General features: G+C 43.0%; 1 protein-coding gene across 1 annotated transcript in view; it reads left to right on the plus strand.

Moving 5' to 3' along the window:
* Nucleotides 1–14,856, plus strand: part of col25a1 (collagen type XXV alpha 1 chain) — a 231,415-nt gene that overhangs the window by 132,787 nt on the left and 83,772 nt on the right. Inside the window, exons 18-20 of the mRNA XM_078396380.1 lie at nt 9,681–9,743; nt 10,217–10,285; nt 12,282–12,326. Of these exons, the coding sequence (XP_078252506.1) occupies nt 9,681–9,743; nt 10,217–10,285; nt 12,282–12,326 (177 nt within the window). The remainder of the gene's footprint in view (nt 1–9,680; nt 9,744–10,216; nt 10,286–12,281; nt 12,327–14,856) is intronic.

The following is a 14,856-nucleotide window of genomic DNA, read 5'->3' on the forward strand; positions in this document are numbered from 1 at the left end:
AGTGGAGAATTCAAAGTCATCAGTGACAGCACTAGGTTCAGCATGTCGATCTTTGTGCCTTGCGTGGGGAGTGGATATGAAAGTGGGAGTGGATATGAAAGTACCTATCCTGCCAGATACCTATCCACCCAGTCAGTCTTTAACATGTGGGAAACGTGTTAGCTGTTTATACCAACCCAAGAGGGACTAGATCACTGAACCAATACAACAGAGATTTAGGGTATGTGGTTAGTGTATTTCACTATGGAGAGAAGGTGCAGAGGAGTGCACCTGCATTTTTGTGGATCAAGTGAGTCAGATCACAAATAGAGATATATTATGGGAAAATCAAGCATGTTTCACTTCACTTTTGAACATGGTGACATTCAGAGCTGCCATCCTACCAAGATACCTGATGGTTTCCTGGTGTAACCTAACACTAAACATTGTGATCTGATGACAAAACTCAATCAATGGCACCGTGACAAACCAGTCATACAACAGCTTGATTGATTGAAAGAATGAAAGATACAGCAAGGAAACAGGTCCCTCAGTCCACCGAGTCCACGCCAACCATTGATCACCTGTTCACATTGGTCATCCCACTTTCATATCCACTCCCCACACACTAGGGATAATTTATAGAGACCATTTAACCTATAAATCCGCACATATTTGGGAAGTGGGAGGAAACCTTTGAATAAAGAGAAAATCCACACGATCACAGGGAGAACTTGCAAACTCCACACAGACAACATCGGAGGTCAGGATCGAACCCGGGTTTCTGATGCTGTGAGGCAGCAGTTTTACCAGCTGAACCATTGTGCCACCCAGTTTGCAGTAATGTAATATCCAGAATCTTGTTGATGCAAAGTGTATAGATTACACTGGAATCATCTCTGTATGTTGTGCCTGTAATGAGCCAAGAATGTTCATTGAAATCCCAGGGAAATATAGCAGTGAAATCTGCAGCACTGCTTCTTGCCCTCCACACTACCGCCATCTGCTGACCAAACAACATTGCTTACTTTTGAATTGGTTTACCCTTCGAAAGAATATGTGTACATTGAGCTTAACAAAAGCTTTTAACAGGAACCATTTGCACAGGGAACAAATCCAGATACCCAGACACGGAATAACTTTTATAACAGTATTAAACCATTTTGATGATGAAGGACAGACACAAAATGCTGGAATAACTCAGCAGGACAGGCAGCATCTCTGGATAGAAGGAATAGGTGACGTTTCGGGTCGAGAAGAAGGGTCTCGACCTGAAACATCGCCCATTCCTTCTATCCAGAGATGCTGTCTGTCCCACTGAGTTACTCCAGCATTTTGTGTCTATCTTCGGTTTAAACCACATTTGCAGTTCTTTCATGATGATGTAGGATTGCAGTTTTGAAAATTTGCCGAAAAATACAAATAGTTTCCTCTACTCGCTCCTGAAAAATCAGGTTTAGTGAATGGCAGCACATCTGCTGCAAGCTTTGGTTTCCTTAACTTGTTCCTCAAGAATTTCTGTCATACAAGATTTTCCAAAAGGATAAACATCCCTTGAATGAAGCCATCTAGTAATTTTCTGTCCCACTGAATGACAGAAACCGGCTGCTATTATATTAGGCCAAATGTTGGACCAGACATAGTTTTTCCTGGTGTAACCTAACACTAAACATTGTGCTGTCCACCATCAAGATGTTCTTTACAGCTTCCACTTTCCATCCTGCAACATGTTTACAACATTTATTTTCAATTTTTTGAACAGAGAAGTGAAATATGAAACCTGTAAAAGTGTTCCCTTATTCCATTTTTAACATTCAAAATTGACTGAACATTTAGAAAACTTTGTGATTCAAATTTCTTCGGACTTGTTGTTTACTGTGTCCCAGTAAATTCTCTAGAAGTAATAAAGGGAAAAAATGTTCAGCACTGGTCGATAAACAATCTGTTGTCTACTGCTCACCAGGGAATGCTGAGTTTGGTCCCAATAAGTTTAGTGTAGGCATCACAGGAGCTTTGTCATTGTCATTCATTAGCAGGAACTATGTCCATTTACTCCTTCTTATTCAATCTGTGGTCAATGACATAAAAGTGATCGTGCAGTATTAATCAACACAACCTTTGCTGGGTAAGGCTACAATGTGCAGTGTAATTTGCAAACAGCTCACTTGTGCTTTATTTCCTTGTGACTACAAGCAAATGTAGTCACGGCATTGTATGTACGCTAGTAAAAACAACCAATGAATGCATTTTAATACTCCAAGAGACCAGTGTATCACCCAACCCTGCTAGCACAGGGCCAGTGCAGCCAACTGAACAACAGCTGTGAGCTACCAAGGATCCTGAACATCAAATTTTGTTGCCAATGTATCATCTTGTCCTCAACTTTTAAAACTTGGCAAAGTGCGTGAAATCAGAATTCATTTTCATGATCGTTAAATTTAACAGAAAAATCTATTGGGAGATGAACAATTTACATTTGAATCAATTTCACCCTCTTTGCAGTTAGACTTAAGAACAAAGTTACCTTCAAAGATGATTCTCACTGGAAATTCTATTAAAGGGAATAAAGTGGTAAGAGAGGGGGGAGTATCAAAACCTAGTTCATGACATGATAAACCCTGGTAACAAAATAGGATACTTGGGATTGAAGCAATCAAATCACCAGTAATAATTTAATTCTGATCTTACAAATGAAACTGGCAGCATTTATTGCAAGGACACTCTAGGCAGCAATGCGAATTCCCTCTCAGTGCGTGTAATGACAGTGCAGGAGAGGGAATTACACATCTCTTATACATATAGCACAGTGGCTGCAGGGGGGCTTTCACTCCTGTGCAATGCAATATGATGGCAGGAGCGCATTATCACTTCTGTGCATGGAATAATATGCCAGCAGCAGGAATTCTGACATGTGCCTGGAATCTGATGGCAACATTGGGAATTCTTGCTCCTGTGCATGGAATATGAGGTAGGTTTGGGAAGTCATTCTCACTCTTGCGCATGGAATATGATGGGAGCGGTGGGAATTTGATCTTGAAGTATCATGATTTCTTTCTGTCTTGAAATATATGGGGAATATTTATAATGGAAAGTGGCGATTCTTTCTCATCTGCATGGAATATACTGGCACAGTGGGAATTTTCCATTGTGGCAGAGGGCATCGTGGCAGCATTAGGAATTCTAACCAAAGTTCCTTAATGGAGTTCTTCAACACAGTGTGTAAACAAAGAACTGCAGATGCTGGTTTATGCCAAAGATAGACACAAAGTGCTGGAGTAATTCAGCGGGTCAGGCAGCATCTCTGGAGGACAAGGATGGGTGACGTTTCAGGTCCGTAGTTTTCATCAAACAGAAAGTAGATGGTTTGAAGAACTGGAGGCAAGAAAAGACCAAGGTCTTTTCTCGCCTCCAGCTCTTCAACTGCCCTCTCCCCACCCCCTACTTTCAATCTGAAGAAGGGTTCCAACCCAAAACATCACCTACCATTTTCCTCCAGAGATGCTGCCTGACCTGCTGAGTAACTCCAGCACTTTGTGTCTATCTTCAATCTTCAACACAGTTGTTTTTCAGAATGGTTTTGGTGCCAATGATTATTGTGTTGACTCAGAATGGAGACCATTGAAGGAACAGTTCCTCATCCTGTGCCTGTGGGTGTTCATCATCCAGCTGCTCAAGCAAACCCTGAAGGGGAGGAGATTGTGCCAATTGTGAGGGCATCCTTAAAATTTTAGGCAGTTTATAAAAGTTATCTTGATTTCTATCCTTGATTATTATTCCGTAATCCTGGCTGGAACTTTGAGTTCCGTTGTTGGATTATCCACGATGGGGCAACTATGTAAATAGACAGAGTGCACTTGTTTGCCACGTAGCAACGCTGCAGTGTTGCTAAAGCCTGAAGGGGCAAAGGGAGACTGAAATAACACCTTAACTCTCTGCAAACAAACTATTTCATTCATTTATCATCTGAACGTTTATCCTCATAAAGTGTGGAAACAGTCCCTCCATCCCAACTTGCCCACATCGACTAACGTGCCCCATCTACACTAGTTCCACCTGTCTGCATTTGGCCCTTACCCCTCTAAACCTAGGCTATCCATGGACCTGTCTAAATGTTTCTTAAATGCTGCGATAGTATCTGCCTCACCTATCTCCTCCGGCACCACCTCCTGTCGGACCATTGAATTGATGGCAAACATTCCGTTTGTATCTATTAGGGCTATGTATTATAAGTTGATTTGGTCATTAGGTCATAAGGTTTAGGAGTAGAATGAAGCTATTCAGCCCATCAAGTCTACTCTGCCATTCAATCATGGCTGATCTATCTCTCCCTCCTAACCCCATTCTCCTGCCTTCTCTGGAGTGGGAAGAAGGAGACTGTTGGGGAAGAGGGAGGAGAAGGTGTGTAGGAATATGAGAGGGAAGTTAGAATGGGACAGAGGAAGCAATGAGAGTCTGTGTTAAAGAGAGAGAAGGAAAAAGGGAGGGGAGGATGAGGGAGTGTAGGGTGCAAGAGAGAGAATGATTATGCTCTCTCTCTCTCCCCCTCTCTCCCTCTCTCTCTCCCCCCCCTCCCCCCATCCCCTCCACCTCTCTTACTCTCCCACTCCCTCTCTCTCTCTCTCTCTCTCTCTTCCTCATTCTGATTCTATTCACCGTCTCACTGCACCTCTCAGGCTCCAACTTTTTTTCTGACTTGCAAGTCCTAGCTCAAAAAAAAAGCTTTTCGTAGTGTGCAAGCTGAGACGTGAGTGTAAATGGACTTTTATAACAAACCCTCTGCAGTCTGTTGCCAGTGACAGAGCAAAGGAGACAAAATTAAAACTATGCAGAGATCTGATGTTGTACTACTGACAACATTTACGGAAATAGCAGCAGAACTTTAAATTATATTATTAGAAGTTACCCATGCAAAGCATTTCACATTGTACTTTTCAAAATTGAAAGTGAATGTGCTCTTCTTTGAAACATTTCAAAATGTGGCACTCTATGGTTTAGTGGTGCAATTAAAACTGTTCCACTTGGACTTCATTCTTCGAATCGCTCAATGGTCCCATTATAGATAGGACGTCTAATTAAATAGGTCTAGGAGGTGTTTGTAAGAATCAGTCCTCTTCATTGACTTCCATTCAGCGTCATTTGCCTGTTACTGCTGAGTAGATTGGACCCATGTGCTCTGAGGTTTAGAAGAATGAGAGGCGATCATGTTAGATGATGTGAGAGTGTTTAGTCTGATGGGGGAAAACCAATAATTTTTGGGAGGGAAGGGGAGAGGAGGGTGTAATGCCTAAGTTATATAATCACCTATTTAAGAATAGTTTGGGAGAAATTTCTTCTCTCAGAGATTGTGAATCATTGGATTTCTTTTTACCCCATATGCTAAGATATATTCAAAACTTAGATTTATCGATTTTTAGACTAGAGGGAAATTGTGGGCGTAGGCAGGAAAACACAGCTCAGACCATCATTCAGATCAGCCATGATCTCATTGAATGGTGGGACAAGCATTGGGCACCATATGGCCAATCGCTACTGCTGTTGCTTATGTTTTCCTCCTGGCCTTGCAAGCTTTGCACGTGTCGTTGCCAGTGGGCGGATCTTGCAACATACACCAGAATTTGGGCTCTCTGTATGCAGACAAAACCTTGTGAAGATTATCCTGGCTGCATGCAATGGCAGGTCTAGGATTACTCACAAAAATAAAACAAATGCTTCCAGCTGGCAGTAGCCCTCCTAGGGTGGCGCAAGTGAGATGTTAACTCCCACACATATTCATGAAACTAATATAAAACACAGCATGTAATTGTGCAGAACCTGTTGGTTACGCAAGTGCTTGTGAATATATAATTTTATACATTAATTAGCTGCATTCGTCCAGTGTAGATTAATCATAAGCTAGAGAATAAAGCTGTACACACTTCTCACACCTTCTTATGCATGATAGCGGCACGGTAGCGCAGCGGTAGAGTTGCTGCTTTACAGCGAATGCAGCGCCGGAGACTCAGGTTCGATCCTGACTACGGGTGCTGCACTGTAAGGAGTTTGTACGTTCTCCCCGTGACCTGCGTGGGTTTTCTCCGAGATCTTCGGTTTCCTCCCACACTCCAAAGACGTACTGGTATGTAGGTTAATTGGCTGGGTAAATGTAAAAATTGTCCCTAGTGGGTGTAGGATAGTGTTAATGTACGGGGATCACTGGGCGGCACGGACTTGGAGGGCCGAAAAGGCCTGTTTCCGGCTGTATATATATGATATGATATGATATGAGTACCAGTACATTTGTTTATGTATGTAGTGTGAGTGTATCTGTGTGTGTATTTGTGCGAGCGTACATTTGTGCTTGTGTGTGCATGTGTGGCGCATGCACATACATGCACAAGTGCTCAGTGAAATGTTGGCCAGTGGGACAGATCTATATTCTAAGGACTAGCCGTACCACGTTCTGGTGGATGCTGTATTTTATCCTCTGTTTTTGCACCAGTTAGAGGTAACAGCCTGAAAGACAGGGTTCAGGAGCTTACAAAGCAGATCAATGTCCTTCCAAAAGATCTTCAGACCATGCTGCTAATGCGCTGTGAGAGAGCTAAACAGTTACTGTACGTAAAATCATTTGCTGCAGCAAGGAATTGCTACTTTTGTGAGTTCGTTTGTCTTTCAGAAAGTGGTGGAAGAAGATTCAGCAGCAACTTTCAAAACCAAACAGGATAAATATTTGAAAGGGAGGGAAAAAATTACAGAGTGGTGTGGAAAGAGTAGAAGGCTGAGACAAATAAGACTACTCAGTTGGCCAAATGTGATGTAGTGAACGGTGAAATTTGTAATTTATTATTCATTGGTATTTGTCCTTAGCAGTATTTTTCATTAACAGCATCAATGTTGCCTTTGGCTTATTAATGCCACTCCCTGTTCAAATGTAAGGTATCTAAGAATCAATTGCAGTTTCTCCTGTTACGACATGGTGATTGTTAATGTCTTTCCTGATCAGCTGTTGGAAGTTAACATATCAGGACTCAATGGAGTTGCACTCAACAGGGTACTAGTGAAGTATTTTCATTGTTTCCACTCAATGATGAATATAACATGAATAGGCCGCAGGGGGACAAACATACAGGTAAATAAGATATACAACGCATGAAAGCGCAGGGCTGATAAAAGTAAAAGATTAACGAGGACGGTGTTTTTTGTGCTGAACAACCACCTGGTTTTCAAAAAAGTAAAAAGGCTAAGAAGAAAGAAAGTAAAATCCACAGTTACGCATTCAGTGGAAACAAGCTGAGACACTAAGTGACTTCACCCAGCTTGAGCTGGATTTTTACCTTGTGCAAAATATTACCTCAGCTCCTATCTATAAACTAATTCATTCAAACAACGATCTTGATGGGAAAGATAATCCAATAATGTATTGAAAACTTTGGCAGTTAGCAAATGGAGAAAATCTTTAGGTACAGAAATGCCATTTGCACCTTTCACTGCTTGTGACAAATGACGCATTTTTCATCTGCACAGTATGTAATTCAATCACTTTTTCTCAACATCTCAAATGCATCACAAGTTTCCTATGTAAGCAGCCATTTGTGCACCCCCTTACTTGAAGTACCAGTCTCTTCCTGAGGGAGAACAAAAGGGATGGGACAGACATAATGGCATTAACTTTTCAATTGGATGGTACTTAACACAGCAGCTGTTGCAGCTTTCATTTATTGGTATGAGCTGTTCAGGATATTTTGTGAAGAACTTGGAAGTAAAAAGAGAACCAATGGTGGGATTTTCATTTGTGGTTTAGTTTGTACACATCTGGATTGAACAGAAGTTTGTCTGCTTGAGAATAAACCCAAAGTGTGCATTGAATTATGTGGTGTCTCCTGACATACCAGAGTCATGCAGTTGCATCAATAAAGCTTAGCACCAAGTCTGGAAGAGCAAACCCAGAAGCCAATGTTGAACTAATGTTTTCCGATGCACTAGGAAAAATATTTTCAGAATTACATAAAAAGTAAGGAATTTTCCAAATGATGACAGTACACAAATATTTATTTAAGCAACTCTTCAGTCAAATCGACTATTTTGGGGGGGTGTTTCTTTTCATTTGGATCAATTGATCACAAAGGGATCAATTCCGGCATGGAATCTGATCCCATATTTCAGGCATGTCCTTCGATATGTGGAGTGGATAGCCGCAGGAAACTGGAACTGAACTGGTCACTGTTACCCAGATTGGCAGTTACCATCAGGCTAAATAAATCCCAGGCCAGTCAAGCCTGCAGGCAGAGGCACAGCCAAACATGGAGATCCTCCCATTACATTGCCATCAGCATAGCACACTGCCTATGGCCAGAAAAAAACTGCAATTGGGAGTATGTGAACTGCCATACAAGGTCTAATTTCACCTTAGGGTACTTTTCAAGAACTCGTTCATCCCTGACTGAGGTACTTGGACATTTGACCTATGCTCTAGCCTCCTGCTGATGACGTTGCAATAGACCAACATTATCCAGCTACTTCTACCTCCGCAACGCCCTTCCCCTCCCCTCCCATCTCCCGATCTTCCCTCTGCCTTCCCTTTCTGATATGACACAGCATTGCCCCTTGCAACTGTGGTGAACGCTAAGTTGGCAGTGCCTGTCTCAAAGCTGGATGCTGGCTCTCAAGCTTTTTCTGCAGGTCTGAGGTCCCAAAGAGCACAGTGCTTCAGAGTCTTAAGTAAAACATAAAGTGCTGGAGTAACTCAACGAGTCAGGCAGCATCAGTGGACGACATAGATGATGGCCTGACCAGATGAGTTACTTCAGCACTTTGTGTTTTACTCAAGATTCTGCATCTGCAATGCGTGTGTCTCCTAAGAGAGTATTATCCTAGCATTGGCTGAAATAATACAGGCAGCACAGTGGCGCAACAGGGCGGCACAGTGGCACAGCAGTAGAGTTGCTGCCTTACAGCGCCAGAGACCCAGGTTCAATCTTGACTAAGGGTGTACAGAGTTTGTGCATTCTCCCTGTGACTGCGTGGGTTTTCTCCAGGTGCTCCGGTTTCCTCCCACACTCCCAAGACATACAGGTTTATAGGTTGATTAGCTTTGGTAAATTGCTCCTGGTGTGTAGAATAGAACTAGCATATGGGTGATCATTGGTTGGCGTGGACTTGGTGGGCCAACGGGCCTGTTTCCACACTGTATCTCTAAACTAAACAAAATAAAGGAATAGAGTGCTATGACTCTTCTCATGTCCTTTGCCTTGGGAGACATACTGTTTCCAACCTGAAGCTGCTTCACTGTAAAAGCTGGAATTCTATGACATCCTGGTCAAAAACAGCTCTCCAACCTAATTCCTCATCCCAGTTCTTGTTCTGTAGTCTTGTAAGATTCACACATCAATTGCTCAGATGATTGTGTCCTGGTGCTAGTTTGGTGATGAGACTGCAATCTCTCCCTCTCTTTGCTGTGCATTGTATGCTTCAGATTTCACGGCTGTTTTAGGTTGGCTGAGGTCATAACACGCATCTATTTGAAGTGGAAGTAGTTCTTTATAATACAGGATTTGCACATACATCTCGTGGTGCATTCACTTATCATTAATCACCAAACCTTTAGCCCATTAACTGCTTGGGTAGCTACTTAATTTAAAATCAATGTTTGTTTTTGCCAAGTTAAAAGTTTAAATCCACATTGAGGTTTGAATTTATTGTTAACTCTGCTCTTTGTATTTTAGGGGGAGCCAGGCTTTTGGGGTCCTCAGGGACAACCCGGGTTGCCTGGGTTACCAGGAACAAAGGTGAGGTCAACATATCATGTTCAAAATGTCTGAACACACTGGCCTTGCGTTTATCAAGGAGACATACAAAGGTCCACTGACCAATGGCACCATGCCCATTTCACTGGGGAGGGGAGGAGAAAAGGGGAAGAAAAGATTTGCATTTCTGTTTAAAGTAAAGATGTGTATAATTGTGTGCAATATAAATTATTTTCAGAAGTAGCTACTTGTGTGTTTAGTCAATCAAGTCAATTGTGCCCAGTGCCTAAAAATGCCTCAAGTTCACACCCAATGTACACAAGAAAAATCCTTTTAGTGAATTTACCATCAGATGCCTTTGATTGGGTGCTACATACGCTGACCGGAGGTGCAGTAAAACCTGAATTTAGTTCCCAGAGGCAAAGTTGGAAGGTCAGGAATTTGCAATATAATTGTTGAAAGAAATTGGAGCATGCATATTTGTAACTCTGCATGTTTTCTGTTGTGATAAACAGGGAGAGAAAGGAGATGGAGGGCCACCTGGAAGAGGTGAAATCGGCCTGCCTGGATCTTCAGGCTCCAAGGTCAGCAACGTTTTCTAACCAGGAAACATTTGCCCACATTCATACAGTGTACAAAGCTCTAATTAACTCTCTTGCTTTAAATCACATCACTTCCTGTGCTCCAACATTAGTCCGGCACAGAGAATTGTTTTGTTGCTTCCTGTCCAGTGTACAGCAAGGTTTACTGGGTGTTCATTCTCGACACTGCTTCCACTGTTAAACTACCACAGGAGACTATTGACCACCATGCCTCTGTTTCTTTGGATGCAGTTTGATGGCACTACTGTCTGGATGGAGCAACTTGTTCTCGATTGAAATTTCAGGCCTGCACAGTTTTTGGTGCAAATCACCTCACTGTGCTGTAGAATGAATAGATCACCTGGTTTTCATGATCGCAAGAAGTAGACCTTCCAAGTTAAGGAAATGGATCATTCGCCCATATATGTTGCCACCTGTTTAATATGCCAATGGGATGCTCAAAAAGTTGCTATTTATGGAAAGTGATCTCTTTGAGGCCATGTGTATGAAGGGACTGCAGATCCTGGTTTAAACCAAAGATAAACACAAAATGCTGGAGTAACTCAGCGGGACAGGCAGCATCTCTGGATGCCTTCTCACCAGAGATGCTGCCTATCCCGCTGCGTTACTCCAGCATTTTATGACTATCCTTTTGAGGCCACTTACTTCGTGTGTGTTGTTTCACATGTGGCCGTTATGAAATGGCGGCAAATTTTCCAATAAATGTTAATCATTTGTAAGCATACCTGGGACATGGGGTAAGGAGCTGTGATCTCATCACCTGACCTGGCCTGTCCCTTTCATGTTTTGAACCACACAAAGTGTCATCTTATTCCTCAGTCTTGTACATTATGACCTGGTCAGCTGTCATCCACTTGACCATCAAGAAGCAAGTAGCTAGAGGAATGGATGCTCAGTAATGAGGCAATTGGACTGAAGTAATACCAGATTCCTGGAGCAGAATTAACTTGGGTTAGATAATTACAGAAGTGCAAACACCAGGATCGCAGTGAGAGGCGGGGATTTGGGTGGTGGAGAGACTATCAATACCTCAACGTCACCAACCCCAGGAATACCAGTTGTACCTGGCTAATGGTAGTGGGGTGGGATGGGAACAAAGTGGTTGCTAGTACCTCACTGTTATGCCAGAGCACAGAAAGGGGGAGGCAAAATAGTTGGTGTTCCTCACCACAGCCCTTGCCCACATCCCCCTCCCCCCTCCCCAATGCCTACCAAAGGGACAGTGACTGACTCTCCTTACTCTAACCCTGTGAAGGGAGGATAGGTTTAGGTTGTACATCACTGGAGCCTTGAGATGGGTTGGAGCTGGCTGTTCCTCACTGTAACTTCAGGTTGGGGCAAGTTTGACTGTAACTCACTATAACACTGAGTTAAGGGTTAGACTACCCATTCCCCACTTTATCCGCGGGGTGGAATTGAGTCTGTCTGGACCTCACTGTAACGCAAGGGTGGGGGATCATTTATTCCCCACTTTATCCCCTGAGTGTGGGAAGATATCCCTGTATCTCATTTCATCTGTTTAGACCGTCTGATTCCCACTGTGATCCCAGAGAGACTGGAACCCAGTGTATCTCACTGGAACGTCAGGCAGGCCCACAGGATACTAAAAGTGCCTCTCAGGTTATTGTGCTTTTTTCCTTTGCAGTCTGTTGATCATGGAATAAAAACAAAACAATTACCCCCCAGCTATTACAATTCTCCTCCAATACATATTGGCAAATCCCCCACCAACAACATCAGCTAAATGAATACCATTTCTCCAAACTTAAATCAAAATGAGATAGATTAAATTAAATCCTCTTGTTTTAATCCGTAGAATGCGCCTGTGGAAATTGTGAATGCCACAAACAGATTACACATATCAAGGTATAATGAGCCAGGCTTATTGACTGTCTGTGTTCAGAAACTGCTTGAATGCTTTTCTCCTGACGATTTCCCTCCTCTGTTCCCTCCTTTTCTTTGCCATGACGTGGAATAGGGTGAGGCAGGTGATCTGGGGATGCCAGGCCGGCATGGAGTGAAGGTCAGTCCATTTGTCGTTGTGAGTGACATCAAAACATTAATTGAGCTGGAATTGGCCTGGGTGGTCTCAGTTAAAGGAGATCATGATTACAGCAAGAAGCCACACTTTTTGACCCTGATTTAACATTAGCAGTAGGCCTGTGAGCCTAATAAAGCCACCTGGTTTTGACACGTTAAGTTCCTTCACAATGCACCACCTTCAATCCTAAACCAAACATATTTAGTTCAGAGCAGCACAGTGGCTCAGGTGGTAGAACTGCTATCTCATAGAGCCATAAACCCGTTCGATCCTGACCTTGGTTACTGTCTGTGTGGAGTTTGCAAGTTCTCATTGTGACCACGTGGGTTTCCTCCAGGTGCTCTGGTTTCCTCCCAAAGCGGAAAGGCATGTGGTTTGTGGATTATTTGGTCTCTATGAATGAATGAATGAATGCTGTGACAAGGCACAGTGAAATGATTTGCTTGCATTTATAATTGCCCCTAGTGTGTAAGGTGTGGATGAGTAAGTGGGATAACACAGAACGAATGTGAACAGATGATCAATGGTCAGCGTGGACTCGGTTGGCCGAAGGGCCTGTTTCCACACTGCATCTTTCAATTCAATTCAATTCAATGTATCATTGATCTATCCTGGTAAATTATGGCCCTATTAAGTCTGAAGTCAATGGCCTTAAAACTGGATGCATTTGTATGGATTTTTGTATCCTCCAATTACACTTAAAAGCTGTTAGAAACATAGAAACATAGAAAATAGGTGCAGGAGGAGGCTATTCGGCCCTTCGAGCCAGCACCGCCATTCATTGTGATCATGGCTGATCATTCACAATCAGTAACCCGTGCCTACCTTCTCCCCATATCCCTTGATTCCACTTGCCCCTAGAGCTCTATCTAACTCTCTCTTAAATCCATCCAGTGATTTGGCCTCCACTGCCCTCTGTGGCAGAGAATTCCACAAATTCACAACTCTCTGGGTGAAAAGGTTCCTTCTCACCTCAGTTTTAAATGGCCTCCCTTTTATTCTAAGACTGTGGCCCCTGGTTCTGGACTCCCCCAACATTGGGAACATTTTTCCTGCATCTAGCTTGTCCAGTCCTTTTATAATTTTATATGTCTCTATAAGTTCCCCTCTCATCCTTCTAAACTCCAGTGAATACAAGCCTAATCTTTTCAATTTCCTCATATGACAGTCCCGCCATCTCAGGGTTCAATCTCGTGAACCTACGCTGCACTGCCACAGTTACAAGGATGTCCTTCCTCAAATTAGGAGACCACAACTGGACACAATACTCCAGATGTGGTCTTACCAGGGCCCTATACAACTGCAGAAAAACCTCTTTACTCCTACACTGAAATCGTCTTGTTATGAAGGCCAACATGCCGTTAGCTTTCTTCACTGCCTGCTGCACCTGCATGCCAACTTTCAGTGACTGGTGTACAAGGACACCCAGGTCTCGCTGCACTTCCCCCTTAGCTAACCTGACACCATTGAAATAATAATCTGCCTCCTTGTTTTTGCCGCCAAAGTGGATAACCTCACATTTACCTACATTATACTGCATCTGCCATGCATCTGCCCACTCACTCAACCTGTCCAGGTCACCCTGCAACCTCCTAACTTCCTCTTCGCAGTTCACACCGCCACCCAGCTTAGTGTCATCTGCAAACTTGCTAGTGTTACTTCTAATTCCTTCCTCCAAATCATTAATATATATGGTGATAGTTGCGGCCCCAACACCGAGCCTTACGGCACTCCACCCGGCTACTACCTGCCATTCTAAAAAGGACCCATTTACTCCTACTCTTTGCTTCCTGTCTGCCAACCAATTCTCTATCCATGTCAACACCCTACCCCCAATACCATGTGCTCTAAGTTTGCTTACCAATCTCCCGTGTGGGACCTTATCAAAGACTTTCTGAAAGTCCAGATACACTACATCCATTGTCTCCCCTTCATCCATTTTGCTTGTCACATCCTCATAAAATTCCAGAAGATTAGTCAAGCATGACTTCCCCTTCATAAATCCATGATGACTTGGACATCCTTTTATTGCTATCCAAATGCACCATTATTACCTCTTTAATAAATGACTCCAGCATCTTCCCCAACACCGATGTCAGGCTGTTATGTGTAAATTAGCTAAACCTATCCTATCCATGTACATGTCCAAACATTTCTTAAACGTTGCGATAGTTCCTGCCTCAACTACTTCCTCTGGCAGTGTGTTACCTACACCCACCACCTTTTGTGTGAAATAGTTACCCATCAGGTTCCTATTAAATTTTTCCCCCCTCACCTTAAACCCATGTCCTCTGGATTTCAGCTCCCCTACCCTGGGCAAGAGACTCTGTGCGTTTTCTGGCTGTCATCGTGGCATGATAATGACAAACAATGGTTTTGTGAAGAGGAGAAAAATCTCCAGGCCTTGAAATAACCCACAGAATCACTTCAGCATCTTTCTGCCACAGGTTTAATTGAGATTATAATGACAACACTGAGGCATTTCAGTTTTCCTATTTGAGTAGATTTAGCT

The sequence above is a fragment of the Rhinoraja longicauda genome, chromosome 1 (assembly GCF_053455715.1).
Source record: "Rhinoraja longicauda isolate Sanriku21f chromosome 1, sRhiLon1.1, whole genome shotgun sequence".
Lineage (NCBI taxonomy): Eukaryota > Metazoa > Chordata > Chondrichthyes > Rajiformes > Arhynchobatidae > Rhinoraja > Rhinoraja longicauda.